General features: G+C 38.0%; 1 protein-coding gene and 1 long non-coding RNA gene across 2 annotated transcripts in view; one reads left to right on the top strand and one right to left on the bottom strand.

Annotated features, from left to right (window-relative positions):
* LOC127355122 (zeta-sarcoglycan) overlaps positions 1 to 20878 on the top strand; it is a 337940-nt gene that overhangs the window by 273492 nt on the left and 43570 nt on the right. The window contains exons 5-6 of the mRNA XM_051385619.1: positions 15399 to 15521; positions 18889 to 18961. Of these exons, the coding sequence (XP_051241579.1) occupies positions 15399 to 15521; positions 18889 to 18961 (196 nt within the window). The remainder of the gene's footprint in view (positions 1 to 15398; positions 15522 to 18888; positions 18962 to 20878) is intronic.
* LOC127355131 (uncharacterized) overlaps positions 1 to 20878 on the bottom strand; it is a 468532-nt gene that overhangs the window by 434917 nt on the left and 12737 nt on the right. The gene's annotated exons all lie outside the window — the stretch shown is intronic.

Below are 20878 nucleotides of genomic sequence, written 5' to 3'. Positions count from 1 at the left end.
TAATCACAAGTCACATTTCTACTTATAGCTGTCCAAAACATTCTCAAGTTACAGTGTCAGTTTGAAGTGTAGGGCCACAGACCAAGTAGTCGTACTTGAAGAGCTGGGAGTAAGAACAGGTTCAGTTTTCCTATAGTTATACTCAAAAGGCTTTCTCATGTTTCCAGTTGATATTTTATTGATATATTTTATAGTGGACTATTAAATACATGATGTATCTGTGCATTAGAAATCCACTTAAAAAGTAAAGACTTAAATGCCTATTTTTTAATTATAGTAAAGAAAGCAAAAACATGGTAATAACAGGGAAAGATAGTTTTATGTTAGGTTGTTACAATACAGAAGTAAAGCTGTGCACTTGAAATACCACAGAGCATAATATTGACATGTGCTTAAACTGGCTAGTATAGTTATTGTTCACTGTTTATTCCCCATTCCCTGTTTCTTTACCTGTGTGTCTGTCTCTTGGCAAAGCTTGCAGTCATTACAGCCTGTGTGAGCATGTGTTTATGTTGTGGCTTTCTTATTGACTTTTCATTTTTCTAAGGGCATGGTGCTGATAATGAATGTTCCTTTCTCCCCAAGCAGAAGAGGTATTGGTAGCGCTCATTACCCTTGTGTGTGTGTGTGTGTGTGTGTGTGTGTGTGTGTGTGTGTGTTATTTTATGAGGGCAGTTTTAACAGCAGAAGCCGAATTAATTTTGGGAAGAGTAGGAGAAGTGTTTGTGGGTGTATCTGCATATGCGTGTGTTTGAAAAGTTTGATTTTGGGAAGTAAGAGTGTGTGTCTGAGACTGTGCTTATGACAGTGAGAGGGTCATTCATTCATGTAGTGCCGGCCATAAAAACAACTCCTCCAACTTGAAAAGTGACTTTCAGCACTCAACTTTTCCCTCTCTCCCGTTTTCTTCCTACACACTCACACACTTTCCCTCTGTCTTTCCCTTGCCCTTTTCATTCCCTTTACTCTTTGCTCCCTTTCTCATCCTTTCTTCCTCTATTCTATTGTGTCATTTTACCTTTCACTCCCCCTTTTTTAATCATGCATGGACCTCATCTCTTATTAAACCAATGAATTCCCCACTGACCTTGTTACCTTCTCCTTAACTTGGGCTTACATTTATCACTTCATTATCTTTACCCTCTTACGCTAATTATGTTCCCTTTTATCTAGGTGGAATCACTCACCTCGATTCTCTGGCATGTAGCTGATGTATCTCAAAAAGTGGATTGTCAAGGCAGCAAAATTAGGCAACTGAATGACAAAGGCCATCAAGACAAATAGATGCTTAATGATTTGTGGTAATTTTTTCCAAGAGAAAGTGAAATTCTATCATGCATTGTTGTTTAGACTCTTTCTGGATAGATTTCTGGATTTATAGCTGTAGAAATGTAAAAATATATAGAATTTAATCATATTTTATTTTCACTAATTTTTAGAAACATGGCGTTGGTCTAGCAGTGAAACTGTTGAATGTCGTATAAAATTGATTTCTGATTAGTGTGTGCAGAGTGAGCACTTGCAAAGCCTTGCATAAAATTGAATTGTTCCATTACACACAGTCTAATTATGAATCTACATTTTTGCAAATCCCCCTCTGAGAAACAAACGATGTACATCACAATCATATTTCGCAGTGATCACATTGCCAGCTAGAGTGAGATCTTTCTGTCTTGATTTGGCTGGCTGAGAAACACAGAGATACTAAGTAGTCTAATTTTATCTCTCTCCCTCATCCAATCAGCAAAGTTCAGACAGCACGTCTTCCTCATTTTATAGTGCCTCACTATGATCAAATCAATGGTTTTAATGAGGCAATTAAAAATACATAGAGCTGAGCATTAACAAACTGGAATACACTTAAGGGGCCATCAAGGACTCAATAAAGGCATGGATTTACTGCCATTGTTGTCATTTATCCTTATGATTGCATTTTAATCGCACAAAGGCTAATTGTCTGGATACTGTTTTGCCTGCAATATGGCAAATATTGTTTTCATCACTTGTTCATATGTGTGGGTATGTTTGCCGAAAGGAATGGATTTAATGGACCATATGAAGTCATCCTTCTGCACCGGTGAACTATAGGCTTCATACTGTTTGCAGGTGGTTGGACATAATAATAAAATGACAGATATATAGTGTTTCAAGCTTGAGGGTGCTCTCCTTGCCACTGGCATTGAAGGCATATTCAATAAAGGATGTTTGGAAAGGGTGCCAGTGTTTTTTAAGGTAGAGACTATTTTCTTTGTCTTTTTCCTTTTTAATAATAAAGGAGCGTAGTGTAGTAATCACGCCTTCACAAACTTAATAACACAGGAGAAAGTCATGGACAAAATACTGACAAATATGACAATATTGTGCAATTGAATATACTGAATTTGCACTAAAGAGGCATACAAAAAACTTGTAATGATTGTTTTTTCTGCAGATTTTATAGTCATTTTTTGACTGATTGTGGGATTGGATTGAATTATATTGTAAGATGTCCTTATTTTGTCCACCATCTATAGCTGAATCACATTATGAGCACTGGAAAATGTGTTATCTGTAGATAAAGTATTGAAGAAGCTACACAGTTATTTTACTGTATACGCACTGGAAGGAGTTATACAACCGTGAACAACAACCATCTGTTTTTTCTGTGTTTAATAGAAAGACAAAAATGCTGCTTGGTGACTTAAGTCAAGAAAAAACACTGTTGCCTTCAGGCAATAAGGCGGACTTTATGAGTGTGGAATCTTTATTGCAAGGTTAACAAAAATGTTTGCCATAAAGCAACAATGTACTGTCAGACTATCTACACAAAATCACCTTGTCAGGAACTGAGAAAAGTTTTAAATGCCATCACTGTCCATGTAATTCTTAAACTTGCAACCACCCAATGGAAAATTACTTACCCCAGAGGCCAATCAAAAATTATATTGGTTAGTATTTGTAAATAATAAAGTGTTAAAGTCAAGTTTGATAACAAAACAGAGGTTAACAACCAACAGTAGTGCAAGCTAACAAAGTTTTCTGTGGGACACACTAATAATGTTTTATAATAATTAATAATTTTCCTTTTCTGCATTGTCTGTGTTAAAAACATGAATAATGCAGAGTGCACCATGGTTGTGAAATCTGCCACAAGGTCAGAGCAATGACTCAGTATTCCTTTAGGCATGTTTGGAAAAACAGCATTTATAAATGTGTGCATTTTTAATAAAAGGATAGAATGCCCAAGCTCCCTTGCCTGCATTCAATTTGAACACCACTACATCCCCTAAGGCACTATTGCCATCTCACGTTTACATTTTAAGCACTAGGCTGACACTGTTATCCAGGTGGACTTTCAGTAACTGCAAATAGTGGAATATGTTAAATCAATCTTTGTAACTGCAAGTTGCATGGTAATAAAGTGCAAGGAACAGTTATGTAAGTTATGTCAGACGACATCCATGCTTTTCAAAAACCATTTAATGTGAGCACCACGCTGCCTAAAAGCGGGTACTGTAAGTTGGCACTAGGCTTTTATTGCAAATATAAAAGTTCAATTAATAAAATGTCTCAGTTAAGGCTCACTAACTCATATTTAAATGCAAGATTATTATCTCTTGCAGCTTGCATTTGCCATGACTTCAGGATATTAATGTAATTATGTTCACAGAGGCATGTAAGTCACTAGAACGCCATAAAGATCAGATATACCCTAGGCCACGAGTTCTTCAACTTTTCAAACGAGGGGAACAACTGTATACTGTGCATGTGAATGGGAAACGGTTGTCATTTTTTGATGTCATTTCCTAGTTGATGTGATATAGTGTAAGATGATTGGGTCTGGGACTGGGGTTTGCCTAGAGGTTTAAAAGGCACGAAGACTGACAGGGAAAGTGAGCAAGGAATATTCTTCCCTTTGGTTCTGATCCCATGGAGAGCCATGCTGCCCTATGAATGACACACAATAATGTGCATCATTTGACCTGCAAACTTTGAAATTTGCCAGCCCAGCAACTGTTTTCCGTCATTTGTCAATGTAAATGTTACCTATACATCTTGTTGCAAATAATAAAAGACAAAAATGACAAATGGCACAGCTCCTTTCAGGTAAACACATTTCATCATGTTTTTTACTATTTTTTTTTTTTTCTGACGGTGCACTAAAAGTTGAATTTAGTGTTTAGTTTCATGAAGTAAGTTTACCAATGTAGTGAGGCATACTTTTGTAAATCAAGCTTATTCTTATAGTCTGTTGAACAATAAGCCTAATCCTGTCAGGATTGTTTTTGGGCTTATTTTTACCTGATGTTTTGCTGGTTAGTGTTACAATCTGCTAATGTAACGCAAGGTTTCCTTCATGTTTGCTAGTTTTTCTTCATATTTGTGTACTGTGAAGTACAGAACTGCAGCTCATATCAAATTTATCATAGTTACAAGCTACGGTTATTTCCCTTTTAAAATACAGAGCTCAGACCTTAACCAGGCTAAAGTACAGTATGTGCACATTATTCACATTGGTCAGTTGGCTTTTAAATGCTCTAGAAAAATGAATTTTTTGCTTTAGGCTGCATGAGTGTATTATTCATGGACTTGAACCCAAGATGAAACAATTTCAAGGTGAGCACTGAAAAAACCTTAGTTACAAGTAACATGGGAGTTCAGCAGCATGGAGACCTTCTATACCTATAGAGTCCACTGTATGTGCACTTGTGGTCTCTAATGTGCTGCCAAAGATTCTCCTTAGCTTCCCTCATGTTTTGGCTTTCAGTTTAATATTTTATTCTTCATGCTATATATTTCATATGTGTTTCTCTGTAGCCCTGAACACCATAGCTCTATTTGCATAGCTTCAGTCTGGTTAAGTAAGACTTTTAATAATAAGCTCTGATTTTCACAAAATTGTCTCAAAACTAAGATAAGGATTGGTCGTTTAGGACTTTTCTGTCATCAGGATACAATGTTTAAATAAGCAAACATATACACAGAATACTCCATAAATCTATAACAACAGCAGTAGTCTGCTATCTATGCTGCATATTATTATTATCAAAGACAAAGGAACAATACATAACCAAGACAAGGAAGAAAAAAAGAATCATGACAGACTGACTGAAAAATTATGCATGGGATGCACAATACTGGACTGATTTAAATCACATTAACTATTTTATTAAGATTCCCTTTAAAGGAAAATCCTCAGCTGAGTATCAAGGGGAGAGGAAGATAATTAAATGAAATGAAATTTAGTTTACTGAATAAGATTTCCTGTTTTAATTTAAAGTAGGCTCTAAGCTAGCAATATCACTAATTGTGTTAACGCTGACAGTAGTCGTTTGGTGTTTTGTGCTTTAAATTCCATAGGAATATGTAGAGCTGTGTGGCACAACCTTTGCCTGTCTTTTCATCTGCACCTTCCACCATTTCATCTTCCCTCCATCCCACAGCCCTGACTCCAGAGATCAGGTTGATTAATGCAGATGACAAACGGCACTCATTTATCTCTCCCTCTGTCTCTTTTTCTCCTCCCTTACTATATTAATGACTGTAATCAACTCTAAATAAATAATTTGTGTCCCTAAGTGCATGAATCTCACCCTTCCACCTGTGGCAAATTCAAAAGTTGGATTAAAAAGTGCTTCGTAATGCAATTTCTTCATTTCTCTACAGTATTTCCCTCTCCTCCCTTTCACATCTTTTTCCTCATTTATTTGTGTCTGTTTTTTTAAGAGACACCTTGAAGAGATTAAAGGTGTGCTGTGGCGCAGCAGAGGGCCTGTCTCTGTCTTTGACTGGTAGAAACACAGCGATGTGGTGATCGCCTTGTTTCCTGCGGTTGCATCATGGCCATGTTGCATGCTGTTTACTTTCAAAGGGCCAAAATAATAGTTGCTGTCTCTTTTGCCCCCTTCTCTTCCTCTTTTATTCTCTCGGTACAGTGTCATGAAGCCCTTATCGCTCAAAAGTTGGTGGCTTTCTTTAAACTCCAGCCAATTCATGGTGCACCAAGTTGGCTCTGAACTTGACCCTTAACTGTGTGTTTGTAGTGTTTCTTATGCATGAGGAAGGAAAGTTGATTGCCTGAGGTTCCGAGAAGGACTGTAGGCCTTTCTCCCTATTCCTTTTGTTGTCGGTGCAGCAGGATATCACGCCATAGTGTGTAAAAACAAACGCTGATCCAACGTGGCAGTTTGGTTAGGTTTAGGTACCAAATATCACTTTTGTAAGTTTAGTCACCAAAAACATCTTGGTTAGGTTTAGGAAAAGTTCATAAGGTGCATTACATCCCTGTATTTGGTCCTGCAGCTTGGCTAGCACATACACGAAAAATACATCAGATGCAGCCACTTCTTCCAACAGCTACTGTGGCCACATTTTTGACTCTACACACACAAATGGCACCATATGTGTACAGCAGGCTCTTGTCTTGCTGAAAATATCCCCATTTTGGTGATAGGAGATTCAGTCTGCGCCCTAGAAGCATAATCATGCGGCGTGCCTCAGCCAAAATCAATGAAACCTCCGACCCAGGAGACACACAGCAGCTGATATGAGATGACCAAATTAACACAATTTGACTTGCTTGCTTTAAACTTAATTCAAATCTTCTAATATCCAAGATAGAGAGAACCTAAACCTAACCCAAGCATTCAGGCACACTGAAAATGTCTTGAGAAATGTTGTAGTTTTTTGTTCACTGTTGAGAAATCCTGAACGAAACAAGAACCAGAGCTAATTTGTTGGAAACTGGGTACTAGATGTGATGATCCCTGAGTTTTACCTCTGCTCACTGTCCTGCTGTCACATTTTTTCTTATAACTAATCAGAGATGTATGCATGCTTTACATGCATGAATGATATTGAAATGAATAAATAATAAATATTTCAGAGATCTCTCCACCTACCACTAGAAGTACTATAGTTTTAGAACCACTGCTCTAGTGGATCAGCAGTTCTATTACACATTTTGCCGTGAGACTGGGCTGGTCTGTGGTTTCTTTGCACTAAAGATATAGACAGACACAAATAGCCCGAATAAAGTTTATGGAAATTTTTGAAGCATTATATTTCTTCCCATTTACAAACGCAATGGGTATCATGTATTCCAATACAACAGTGCATCTGGTAGCAAAAATGAAGATTATTAACTTCATTAAGGTAGGATTTACTAACAATAGGATAAGTCAGTGTATATATGATCACAACCTTGATCTTTTAACAAACAGACAGTATGAAAACATGTCTTTTGAAAGAATTTAAACATATTTATTGAATAAAAAAGCTAAAATTGCTTCTTAGCTTAGGAATAAAAAGCAGGCATTTTCTGGAGAGATAATGTGACACTTCTCAGCTGAATATCAGTAACATTCAATCAGATAGGACTTAGATGGCAAAAAATTCCAGCAAAGACACTTTGAGGGAACTGCAGTATGGCTCATCAAGTGATCTCTGGTGTATAAAATGAGTCCCAGAGATAAGCAAATACCAGCATTTATAAAAGATTGCTTTGCAACAAGTAGTTGTAGCCATGCAGGGCTGTTGTGTATCTACAATATTTTGTATGTTTTGTTTGTTTTTAACTATGGAGGAATGTTGTATTTTTGTGTTTCTCTGTGTCTTTGCACTGCTTCTTGGTGGGATGTCCTGGTAGCGGTTAAGAGGCATACAACTTTATTGCATGTCATACCCCTCTTTATCAACCTGTAGGCTACTGTCTGTGTCACTGTCATTTATGAAATAAAGATATCAAGATATCAAAAAAGGCCAATCTTGCAGGCTGTTAAGGGCCAAAATAATACAGTTGCTTTCTCTTTTGCCCCCTTCTCTCCGTCTTTTATTCTCTCGCTACAGTTCCATGTAGCACTTACCACTCAAAAGTTGGTGGCTCTCTTTTTTTGTTGTCTGTGCAACACCGTATCGCGTCATAGTGTGTAAAACGCATGCTGGTTCAACCTTGGCTATAGTTCACTGTGGCAAATATGACTTTTTTAGGCTTAGGAACCAAAAACTACTTGGTTAGGTTTAGAAAAGTTCATAAGGTGCATTACGTCCCTGACCAGCCAATGTTTAAAGTGGGCGGCAGTAGCTCAGTGGGTAGGGACTTGGCTTGGGAACCGGTTCAAGCCCTACAGACCCACCGTGTGGGCTACTAGCTGGAGGGTTGCCAGCTTTCACCTCCTGTGCTCTGCCGAGGTGCCCTTGAGCAGAGCACCTAACCCCTAACTGTTCCCCGGGCTCTTAGTCTGCCCACTGCTCCTATATAGGATGGGTTAAATGCAGAGGCCAAGTTTCATTTCATGTATATAAAATGGTGTATATATACTGTGAATATGACAATAAAAAAAGAAAAGACTTTCCTTCCTTTACTTTTGGTTTCAGATGGGAGCCGCGGTCTCCTCAGTGAAAGTCCTGTGTTTGCTATTGCACCTTCATACACACATGTAGTTATCATGTTTATGTTGTTCAGTGTTGGCTGATTTTAATTCTGGTGTTTTAGGTATCTTTTATCAACACTTTGATTTGAATAAAATGTGATGTGACTGAAAAGCATTGGTGGTTAGCACCAATGATGAGCATGAAAAGTTTCACCTTTGGGCAAACTAAAAGCTCTGGTACTAAACATGGCCATTGTGGAGTATATAAAAGTTGCTGACTGTTTCTGGAACATTTGAGGTTGCAAGAGATTACAGTATACACTTCTGTTTATTTTTAGAGCTTATTTACATTCAGGGGCCCATAACAAGTAAAACACCAAAACAATAAAGCACAAAGGTTCACTTATGCATCTATCAAAATGGGAAATGTTTTACAAGAGTAAACATAAAAAAATAATTAAGCATAGTGTAAACACATATACACGTTAACTGTTTGCTTGTGGACGTTGTCCTTCTTGACATTGATAAAGTGAATCCTTGTTCATTGGTTGTGATCGCCATTCAGTTCTAACTTCAGTTGACCCCTTGCCTTTGTTTCCTTGCTCAGAACCAAGAGGAGTCAAACTTGGACATAAAATCACTCAATTGTTTCCTCACTGGAAATGCGTTATTATTTTTAAAAAGAAAACGGCTAAACATTATATTCAATATTTAATTAAATATTTCTACACATGTGCCATCCGTTGCATAATGTAGTTTGCACAAATCCCCCCTCAGGAACATTTTCACTCGCAGAACACACAAAAGAGCCCAATGGGCTTTTGAATATTCATTAAATTTGACATTCTAGACAGGAGGGGAACTGACAAGCATATCAGCCTGACTCACCCAACAGAATGCTCATCTTAATCCACTGATAAGCCATGCCATGTTTGAATAACTAATCAGGAAGTTTAGTGAGTGAAATCCAGTCAAAGACAAAATTATTCACCTGACGTAAAATTTTATTTTGCATCGTTAGTATGTTTTAACTATAAATATATAAAACAAAAGGACACACAAATGTCTCTACCATTCATACTGTCCATGTTGTTGTATACTGCAATCACCATTTATATTTACTCGTCTGTGAAATTATATGCAAGAAGGATTCAACATGGTGTCTTGTTTTCTGTCCATTCCTGTTATATAGCATACAGCTCTGCTTGCTCTGGTTCATTGCTCTTTGTTGGCATGATCATTATTGAACACATAGATATGCACATACATATTCAATGTTTTGCATACATGAATAAGAAACCTTCCTTCACATCACTCAGAAAGAGAGTTAATTTGGGGATTTTGTCAGGAAACATTTTTGGTTTGTGCATGAGTGTGAATGTGTGTGTGTGTGTGTGTGTGTGTGTGTGTGTGTGTGTGTGTGTGAGAGAGAGAGAGAGAAAGTGATAAGTTCCTAGAGCTATTATTTTTCCAGCTGTACTTTTGCTTGTTTGTGTGGTAGAGTGAACGTGTGGCCACACCACCACACTTGCACTCCTGCTTGCAGTTATCTGGATGCTGTAACACATCGTCTGTTAATCTTGCTGATGATTTACTTATGCCTGTAACACAACATGTGTTGCCAACCAACTGTCAGACACACGTGTACATATACAAATAATGTAAAAATACTTGTCTGTCTCTATTTTTGACTTTGTACAAGACAAGTAACACAATGCTAATTTCTCACTAGAAACACAGCACGCCAAGAAAGAACAATATTTGTGATTATAACTAAATTTGAACCATAAAATTGTTTGTTTCTTAAAACCTAAAAGACAGTTATAAAGGGTGCACACACCCTGTAGGCTTTAAATGTGATTCATCTGAATTTGAAAACATAGACTCATATGCATAGACTGTTAAAATCACCATATATATGACATTTATGCCTGTGAATAGCCCACAAAGTAGAGCAGTGCCCAATTCAGCCACTACAATGCAGTATCACTTTTCTCACAATAAAGGATAAAGTATGGAGTATATCACAGACATTTTTCGAAAAGGTAAAGGTAAAGTTATAAAGATCTCCTTGCACCTTCTATTTTCGGGCAAATCCTTTCAGGCTATGCTATTATGGCTCCAGAAAGTAGATGTTGGTGATGCTCTTGCTGAAGCAGCCCTAACCTTTTAGTCTAGACTATGTAGCTGTTGAATGGACCATGCCTGGAGATCCCAGTCTCTACTTCAATTCATAAAAGGTGAAAAATTATTTTGCTCATGGCCAGACCAAGCCAAGCTTTAAAGGCTGCCTTAAAAACAGTCATAAAATCCACATTTAACCATTTAGGACACTAAAAGTCTGAGCTATATAAGCTTATCTTTTACTTAAAAGCCTTAAAGTTGCATTTAGCATATTGCCAGAATTCTGACCTAAGGAAAACTATATTCATTTAAATGAGACAAAATATGATCGTCTTTCTCTACATAGCCAAAGGACAAAAAGTGCCTAATTTTAGAAGTGTTTCTGGGCTGGAGAATATATTAGCATTCACATATGAAAATTTGCATGTATGCAAAAACTATTCAAGGCCAGACACATATGCAGAGAACAAATAATTACATCAATGTCACATACTGTTTCACACACTCTTGTGATCTTTAATCTCCAGGAATGTGCTACTGAGGAAAAGAAAGGTGAGGGTGGTGGGGAGGCATAATCACAAAGTGCACTAAAGCTGACTTTAATTAAAAATTCATCTTGACCTGTTTGGGAAAAATTAACCATGCATGCAGTGTTTACATGGCTTAGCCACACTCTTCTTTGTACCTACCCCCCAATCCTTTTACAGCGTCTTCTTGCGTCATATTCCATCATTGCTAGAAGCCCTAATTTGAAGCCTCAAATTTAAAATCCAGGATAGCAAACCCATATAACTTTATTATGGCCTCAATGCTTTAATGTGCAGTAGTAAAAAAGTTACACAGGGGCCATTTTAATGTCCATTAATTACAGAATACAAATTGGAGAACTTAGAATCCCAATGAAGTATGTGAAAAGTTTAATAAATTATTTATTTTGTTTTTACCCCCATTCAGAACTTGATTTCCAAGAACAAAAGGAGCTCAGAGGCAAAGTTAACGGAGAGTTGTGAGGAAAAGAAACTTATAAATGCATAAAAGTGACCATCAGGGGCAGGCTGGTTTAGGGTGGGTAACACTGAGTTGGAGATGTGAATTAGAAGCACTTTCTCCAGCCTCAGCCACCAAACTGATGTTGATGTGCCCTTGAACATGTAATAAAAACCTCTGTTGTTTCAGTGGAGCTTTCACAGGTCAAACAGAACAAGGCTGTAATAGCCAGTTGCTGGCTGTTCAAGTGTGTAGACCTCTTCGTTCTTTTTCCACCAGCCGCCCAAACAATTAGCTTTTTACACATTCAGCAGATACAAAGCATCATTATCATTCATTTAAAGGTCCAATGTGTAACATTTAAGAGGATCAACTGGCTGAAATCGAATATATTATATATGTATTTCTACAGTAGCCAGAATGGACAAAGCAGAAAATGACAATTGATCAGTGATGTTGGATGCTTTGGGCCTTCGAGCGCCCTCCAGTTCTTTATGAATATGAAGTAAGGATGGAGACTTCAAAATCACAACCATCACATGAAAATTCATAGGCAAGTAAAATGAGGACCTGAAGAAGAACACATATTTGACAGTAGTTTTCATACTGTGATAAAGTCTGATATTGTAAAGACATGACTTTGTTTCTATACTCATTTAATATCAAAGCAGATAGAATATCACTCATCAGAAGATGACCAAATAAAGAAAATAAGTTTCCACTTTTTGCATACATCAGTGTAAATATTGCAGACCTGACCATGGCCTCATATGTTGAGCAGGGATGTGTATGGAACTATATTTGCCAGCAGACGTTTGTGTGAACCACGACAACCTGCAGCAGGCTGGTATAAATAGGCAAAAGTTATTTGAGCATGCATTTATTCTTGCAAATTAAATGCAGTGCTTTTGTTTCAAAGTGGTAATAAACCGCACAGTGCTTTAGCACCATGGTGAAAACATTAAAATGCCTGTGATGACTACAGGACACCCTATTGACTCAGCAGACTGAAACTCATGTCACATGCTTGTTAAAAAGTTCAGATCTGACACAGGACCTCAGTCACATGCACTGTACTGTTTCCTTTTTTTCACAGTTTCTTTCTCTAGCACCTCTCTTCATCAGTGAGATATTCTAAAAGCTTTATTATTACTGAAGGATCCTGCTGAGCGAGGCACTTGTGACAACAGAGGAGATCCTGTCAGGAAGTGATTATTTAAGTCAGTGCATCAATTAACATGTCTGCCTAACGAGGAGTCCTGTTGTCATTGGTGACAGCAGAATTACTTTTAGTGTTATCAGTGGGAGAGACGTTTGCAGGAGCAAATTAATTGACCCAAAGCACTTCATTTACACAGAATTAAAATTAGCTACCTGCTGATCGCTAACAAGAAAAACCAAAAAGATCTGATAGTTATTATTGGACAAACCACCCCTCACGTTGTTGACAACTAAATGTGTACAATGACGGGAGACATTTAACACAATGTAGTTGTGTAATTTCAAAGTGTCTAAATTTTGCTGTGGAGAACCTTGATATTGCTTTTTATGTTTTACTCTTTTCCCTGTTGTCACTGTTAACAGCCATTCAGAACAAACATTTCAGAAGTGACTGTAGCTATAATAAACCTTTTTTCCATTTCACTGTTTAGAAGATTATTGACTGACACATCAATTAGAGCAAAACTCAAAACAAGTTTCACAGCATAAAAAACACACAAAGGGAACACATCTACCGTTCAATTGTCCTTTGCAACACCACATCACTGTTCATTTGCATAAAGTAAAACTGCTCAATGGAGATGTTTCCTCCAGCCATCACTCCACTCTCTGTCAGTCCCTTTCTCTAAGCAATCATTTGAAAAGAATAACTTTGTCTCATGTTGCTGCTGCACACATACAGAGCACCATATTTGCTTTGTGTTCCCTCTATAAACCTTTTTTTTTCTTCCCAGGTTCATTTCAATTGAGCGTGAAAGCCATAGGCCCAGTTCTTATGTAATCACACATTAAAGCCCCAGTGCAAAGAAAAGGTTGAGTCATAATATTGTAGCTAAAGACCAGATAATTTAAAAATAATCGTTCATACCTTTGTATTACAGCTGCTGACTTCTTATCTGAAAATAGGCAATAAATTATAAAGGCTCATGTTGTCTTATATAACCTTTTTGTTTGATGCTACTGTTCTTCCACAGAAATGTGCCTATTATACTAGAGCTTTTCTTACATTTTTCCAAGTTCTCACTATTATGTGAGGCTGCCCAACTCCCACTGTTTTAGAATCTTTTGTACACCCCTACTGAGAAGACAAGAAGGTTTGCTATTCTGTGAATAAAACACAAATCTTTGGAAATATGCTGACCTACACCCATGCTGGAAATCTGCACTACGAGCTCTATTAAAGAACAAGAGCTGAACAACCAAAGAGAACTAGCTCGGTCTGTGACAGGAAATAGCACAGCACATCTCCAAATTAAACTAGCCTAACATTCTCTTTATCTTTCCTTCTCAAACACAAGCCTTGTTTTTCTTTCATTCCCCTCTCACCATACTTCTCCCATCTCTGTCAACCCCAACCCCTCAATCTCCTAAGTCTTTGCATACATTTGTAACAAAAAACAAAAACACACACACACACACACACACACACACACACACACACACAGATACCTTGCTTTAGGGTGAGCCTTTCACAACACAAATCTCAATTGCTTTTTCACACAGTTGGTGGAGGAGTGAGAGGCTTAAGGAGGGAGAGATAGACAGGATAAAGACAGCAAGAGAGAGAGATGAGAAAAGAGAACTTAATCCCAGATTGATGGCTGCTAATAAAGTTTGATTATTACTGACAAGGCACTCTGGGTTTCTAATTGACACTTGTAATAGCCTGGGAGCCCAGACAGTGAAGGAAGGGGATAGGGAGAGAGGGAGAGAGAGACTTTCTTTAGGCTCAGCAGTCTGCTCTCTCCCGCAGCACATCACAGCCCAAATCACAAAATGAAGGGAAACACGGTTGAACAAAATGAAGTAAAGGCAAACTGCCATCGTGACCACTGTTGGTAATTTGTCAACTTTGTCAGTGGATTGATCAACTTTTCAAACCTCACTGCCAACCTTTGCTTGAAAAGGCACCAGCAACAAATCTACTATCTGACCATGTCAGTGTTAATTTAAACTCCACTATATAGCGGAGCAGCAACACTGCTACAAACCGGGCTGACTAACATATAGCTGATAGACAACAACTGGTGCATTACCAAAACTTGGGTAAAACTTGCTCTCTAGAATTTCTGTAAAGGGTAGCTTGTGTATCTGTATGAGATGCCAAAGAGCCTTGACAAAACATTGGTATTTGACGTCCTGGGAATGAGATCAAGCTGATCATTTTGACATTATTTTATAGGGCGCACTAAACTGAGGATGTCACATACCAAAACCGTCTCGGGCGAATACACATACTGTTACACGCCTTGTATCTAGCTATGCAGATTATGGTTTGAGTTTGAGTTCTTCAGATCTTCCCTGTTATATATGCTGCCACCCCAGTTGAAGTGAATAGGACTCAGTTTTCATATTGACTGTTTCTTCAGTACAAAGTAGTTCAGACACAGTTTTTTCTGTGGATTATTGAGACTAAGTGGGACATTGTTCCACAGACGAATATCATTTTTTTATATATCACAACAATGTGGATCATCTTAGTTGTCCTGATATCTGTACTCATATTGCACTGGTGTCACGGCAAAACAAAACTTAGAGATGCTGGGATTCAAAGTTCTATCATTTAGTGGTCACTGAAGCTAAACCTTCATGCACTAATGGTTCTGTAAGAAACTTTGGATAAAAACATCTATCTATGTTTAATGTGCTGTGAAAGTTCTGCAATCAATTTTAACCCAGTGCCCCTTTCTCTCTTTCTCTTTCACACCTTCTCAGGTTCAGAAATGGTAGAGGCCCAGTGTCAGAGGTTTGAGGTGAGGAGTACAGATGGAGAGAGAGTTCTGTTCTCTGCAGATGAAGAGGAGATCAGCATCGGCACCGAGAAACTTAGAGTCACAGGTAGGTACTATATACTACTACTAATATTGTACTATATACATTTATGCAAAATTAAGCAATATATATATATATTTTTACCGTAATGTTTCTGTTAAGGTTCCCTGTGGAGGTTTTGTAACCTCAATTAGCGCTGTGGAGCTGTTCTGAGTGGGTCCCAGTTTTGTTGATCTTGTGCACGCACACAAGGACGCACATGCTTATACGTGTGCATGGGGTTGACATAACGCACAGTCCTGGCAGTGATTCATGCTATTCTACACACCACAAAAAGCAGCAATGCACCAGCAATGGTAGGGAAGATGTAGACTGCCAAAAAGGAAACATGAATGGATGTCCGGATTCAAAATATTTAATAAAATATAAAAAATTGCCAGTGTTTTATGAATACATTCAACACATTTGTTAGAGGTTGCAAATATACACAGTATGTTTTGGTGAGTAACACTGAATGTAAGAAACATAAATTCTGTCTGTAAAAAAGAAAACTCCACAGGCCTCCTTTAATATTAGGTATCTTTAATTCAGGCAATTTTCATATCCCCAGATTTTTGTGCAGTACAGATTAATTGGTTAGAAGCTCTAGCTCCTAGGGCCGAGTGAGACAGGTTAATTGTCTGACACACAATGCTCCCCTAAACTGAAATTAATTTTGTATCCAGATATCTGGCATAATTATAATAAGGACATTGTCATAACTTGTTGCTGCCTGAATTGTAATTAAAAGGGCAGTATCAAAAGAAAGAGAATAAGAGACAGATCATTGAGAGGTCTGAGCAAAGCCAGGTGAGCATAATTGCAGTGGAAAAAAAACAAAGCACTCTTAGTGAAATGAAAAAGAAAAAAAGCTAAGAAATGAGATGGGAATATTGTCCTATGGTGGACTACAATGTCTGTTTTTTTTTCTCATTTACTCTCTCTTGTTTTCTTTTTACTTTTTTCCCTCTTATTAAATGAAAGTGAGAAAATCAAGTGGAAGTGCATGTGAGTGTGTTTACATCGCTGTTTGCTTGTATGTTAAAATATATCAGTAGTATTTTATATAACAAAATATGCATTTACACAAACACACAAATTCAACTTTAATGGTGGACTACACAAATACACACACAGACACACACCTAGGGTAATTGATGTGTCCATTAAAGGAGGTGAGAAAAGATGCTGAACAATGGAAAGAATGCAAATATGAACACATCTGTTCAGCTCTTGCTACTGTTTATTATTTAGATTTGTAAATAGATACTCTTTTTTAAATTTTAAACGAACAATGTTTCCACATGTTGCTGCCCTCTGCAGTAGCGAGAAGAGTACAGCAAAGACTGCACAGCTAATGTGGAAGGTTACATTTAAGCCTGCTGTTTATGACAATCAGACAATGCAAGCCAGTGCCAAGGCAGCTAGTGAGGTATGTGATACTAGTGGGCTTGATTTCCATGCGTGTACATATATACCCAGTGTGAATTGTATTGGTTCCAATGTACTGGCTCTGCTTTGAAAACACTTCATGGGTATTGTGTACCAGGACAGGTGCCACCCAACAAGCTATGACAAGCTTATAAACATTTAATTTACATAGCAGAGTGCTCAGAGACCATAGTAAATATAGAAGTGTAACCGAAAGTAACACAGAGTCAGAAACTGGAAGAAACATGGCCTATGGTTGACAAAGTCATGGACATCATTGTATAGAATAGCAATCAGAAATAACACACATTGCTATTTTCACTGGGGATGTCCCAGTCCGATCTCAACGATCAGTATCAGCTATGTTGAGCTTTATTGATCCAATCCGATCTTTTGTTTTTGTCATACAGCTGTTTCTACTCATGAAGCTTTCATGCACGGTGCCATCGTCAACTCTTGCTGTCTTTTTTTCTCCATTCTGCTCTGTGTGTGTGAGGAAGGAGAAAGCGGTAGATATCCGACATAGCCTCTGCAAGTGTAACAAACGTGAACCCGCGAACAAAAAGTCAATAAGAGTGATTAACTAATGGACGATGGAAATAAACACTCACGCAAAAAACATTTCATTCAGGTAACGTGGGTAAAAGCTGCACTAAAGCAACAAACACTGGAGAGAGAAACTCCCTCCAGACAGCAACAAGACCAAAAAGATTACAGATCGTTCTTTATTTTATACTTTATTGTGTATAAAAATGCATTTAAAAATCATTAGGGAACAGTTTCAATGTGGTGTTTCTTTATGTAATGTAAAGCTATTTAATTGTCAAGCATATACATTGGAGTTAAATAACTTTTCTGTACTAAACGTGTGCATTGTGCGCTATTATCTAAAAAAATATATAAGTTTGGGATTGGGACTTGGTATCGGCAGATTCTCAATAATAAATGACTCGGATCGGATCGGGGACTAAAATCTTGATTGGGACATCCCTAATTTTCCATTATTGACAGAACGGAGAAGCCTTTCTTCTTTTTTAAATTTTGTTGGCAGTTGCACAGACGTACATATGTGTGCTGTGTTCAGTGAGCCTTGGAATAAACCTCAGAAAAGCTTCACAAATGCAACGGCACCCCTCTCCAAGTTAAAGTCGTTTGGAGGTACAACAGATGGGAGATTTTTGGAGACAGTGGTCCTTATCCTCCCCACAGGTCCTCCTTGAATCTCCTTGAAATAAACTTGGCCTATGCTGCTTCAGTTTCAAAGAACAATTTAAGTATCCTTTTGTTATCTGTGGGCCTGCCAATGGGCAAAGTTGCTTTGCGTAGTGTTAGATTTGTAGCAGTGCTGAATATCCAGCATGCTTTCTAGAGTCTCAGCAGGAGCCATGACCAGCACTTTCCCAAAGCATCTGTTCAGGGCTGCAGGCTAATGCAGAGGTGCTTGCTGTACACGGGGGGTTAAACACTGCATTATATCAGAGCCAACCATTTATAGGGGACAATTATGTCCATACTGAATGCAACTACTTTGCTTCAGTAAAATGTGTTTTGGGGCAGTGTAGTGCCATCTGGTTCACATTTTTTATTAACATACCAGAAACAAATACTGAATGTAAGGACTCAGCAATAAAGGATAACTAAGGTAGTTTAAATTACTTTGATTAAACATTTAAATAATGAAGTCAACACTGACTTCCAGTGTGAGACAGGACATACAGCCCTGTCTCCAAAGTATGCCACAGGTTACCATTAAATGTATATATTGCTACTGGAAGTATTCTCTTATTTGAAAGTAATTGTATGATAATTTGTATCACGGAGGCTCTGAACACCGTGTCATGCATTTTAAGTGTCTGCCTCAGCTCCAAGAACAGAGGTATGATGCAATATTGTGTAGCCCTTCACACAAAAGATGTATGTGTTTTCTTTTCCTTCCTTTCATCCTTGCTCACCCTCTCTACAGGGAATGAAGGCGTGGTGTTCAGCCATTCCGTAGAGACATCACATGTACGGGCAGAACCCTTCCAGGACCTAAAGTAAGTACTCTCAATCATTTTCTGACTATGCATGTGTGTCAGACAAGCAGTCTTGCGCACTGGTTCACTTTACGAGTTACCCTTGTTGTTAATATTTTAGGCGTGGTAGAATATTTATGAAGTGTATGTTCTTGTGCATAATTACTAAGATAAAAACACCACACAAATTAGACAAAAAAACGCATTGTTATGTAAAAATCTAAGCTGCAGCGTAAGCTTACTACTGTGGTAACAGTGTGCTCCTGGCTTATAATCGGCTCACTGCAGAAAGAGGTGTGCTGGTGATTGGCAGTCTGACAGGCCTGACAGAGAGAACAAAATCCCTCCTGGCTATTGTGTACAAGGGTCAGGCTGTTAGCAAGTGGAGCCTTCCACTGATACATGCACATGAACACATGTAGTGCTCAGTTTCCACAATATGCACGTCAAGTTTTTTACCTTCTTAGTGGCTATTTGAATCATATGAAGGACACAGTTTGCATCTGACCAAGTCATTTCACACTAATGTGAGCAAATGAGTGCAGAGTCTTTTCAAAATGATAACTGATTAATTGATTTATATATTTATTTATTTTATAAAACTGAGTACTTACAACCGGAGGCGGCTCCTCAATAACACTTACGCTAGGTCTGCATACTCAGCTCAGTCTGATCTAACATTGTCTCACAATGTCTAACAACAGCACAGACTGTTGATTCCCATGTCACTGCATCAGTTAAGATGGGCCATACCAGCTAAATGTCTTCTCTTTGTCCCCTCTCCTGAAGTGTTTTTGGGGGGTCTTTCAGACGTATGTGAAGTTCCTTTGCTACTAATGTCTCTGTTCTGTACAAGGGAAAAAGTGGAGAAGGCAGGAAGAGATATAATTAACTGGATAGGGGAGATGAAGCAGGGCTAAGGGTAGGGGTGACAAAGAGGACAATCAAATCATTGAATAAATAGAAGACAGAGGGCAGAGGAGGGTGACAAAGGGAAAAAAGTTCAGAAGGAGGGGATGGAAGTTATTGTATAGAAGAATAGATTAAATCGAACCGGCTCCTGCGGGGTGGTTGAGTTGTATCAGCGGCAAGATAATGGCATACAGCGAAAGTATGAATGTATTCGAGGTGTGAAAATAGACACAGTTGCTTTCTTTTGAGACGAGCGAAAAATATGAAGTTTAAAATGTTGAACCAACTATAGGACCAGCTGTTGACAAAAAAAATGTTGCATTATTTGTGTGTTTTTCATTGACTGGCTTTTAAAAGAAGCAGTGAATGTGGTGAGAAAATGTTTAGGCAGGCTAATAACACCACATGACGTCCCATCCATTATCAATATGGGAGAGAAATTGTAAGACACTGCAGGTTACTTTATATTTTCTTAAGCATTCCATTTCTTTATTCAGTAATTTAATCAGTTCACATCATGCTTGACAGCTGCACCATCAATGGCTTATTTTTCTCTAAAAACATCAACAGACACCTTAATAGAGTCCCTGTTGAAGCTAATGTTCTTTTCACTTTATTGGATTGAGTAAATTGCCTGCTTAGTGCTTGCTTTTCTTAGCTAGCATTGCCTGAATCAAGGCTACTCCCTTCCATTTGTGCCATTCTTTTAGACTGCATGCATTCACATTACCTTAAATCTCACTACCCATGTTTTGATTGTAGCTGGCAATGAAGATCCCAACAAGTGTATGGAAATTACTAAGGAGTGCCCCAGTGGCTCTGTGAACCTAGAAATGTGATTGCCAAATCTTGGGTTTGAATCCTGCCTGGAACCTTTGTCAAATGTCTTCATTCTCTTTTCCCCTTCCTCTTCTTACTGTATAATCCCAAGCAATCACCTTTGAAGAAAAGAAAAAGAAAAGAAAAATGTGTTAGACATAAAATACATTCAGAAACAGAGAGAAATTGAAATAACTTGAAATAGAG

The sequence above is a fragment of the Dicentrarchus labrax genome, unplaced genomic scaffold (assembly GCF_905237075.1).
Source record: "Dicentrarchus labrax unplaced genomic scaffold, dlabrax2021, whole genome shotgun sequence".
Classification (NCBI taxonomy): domain Eukaryota; kingdom Metazoa; phylum Chordata; class Actinopteri; family Moronidae; genus Dicentrarchus; species Dicentrarchus labrax.
This window is presented reverse-complemented; position numbering and strand designations above follow the sequence as displayed.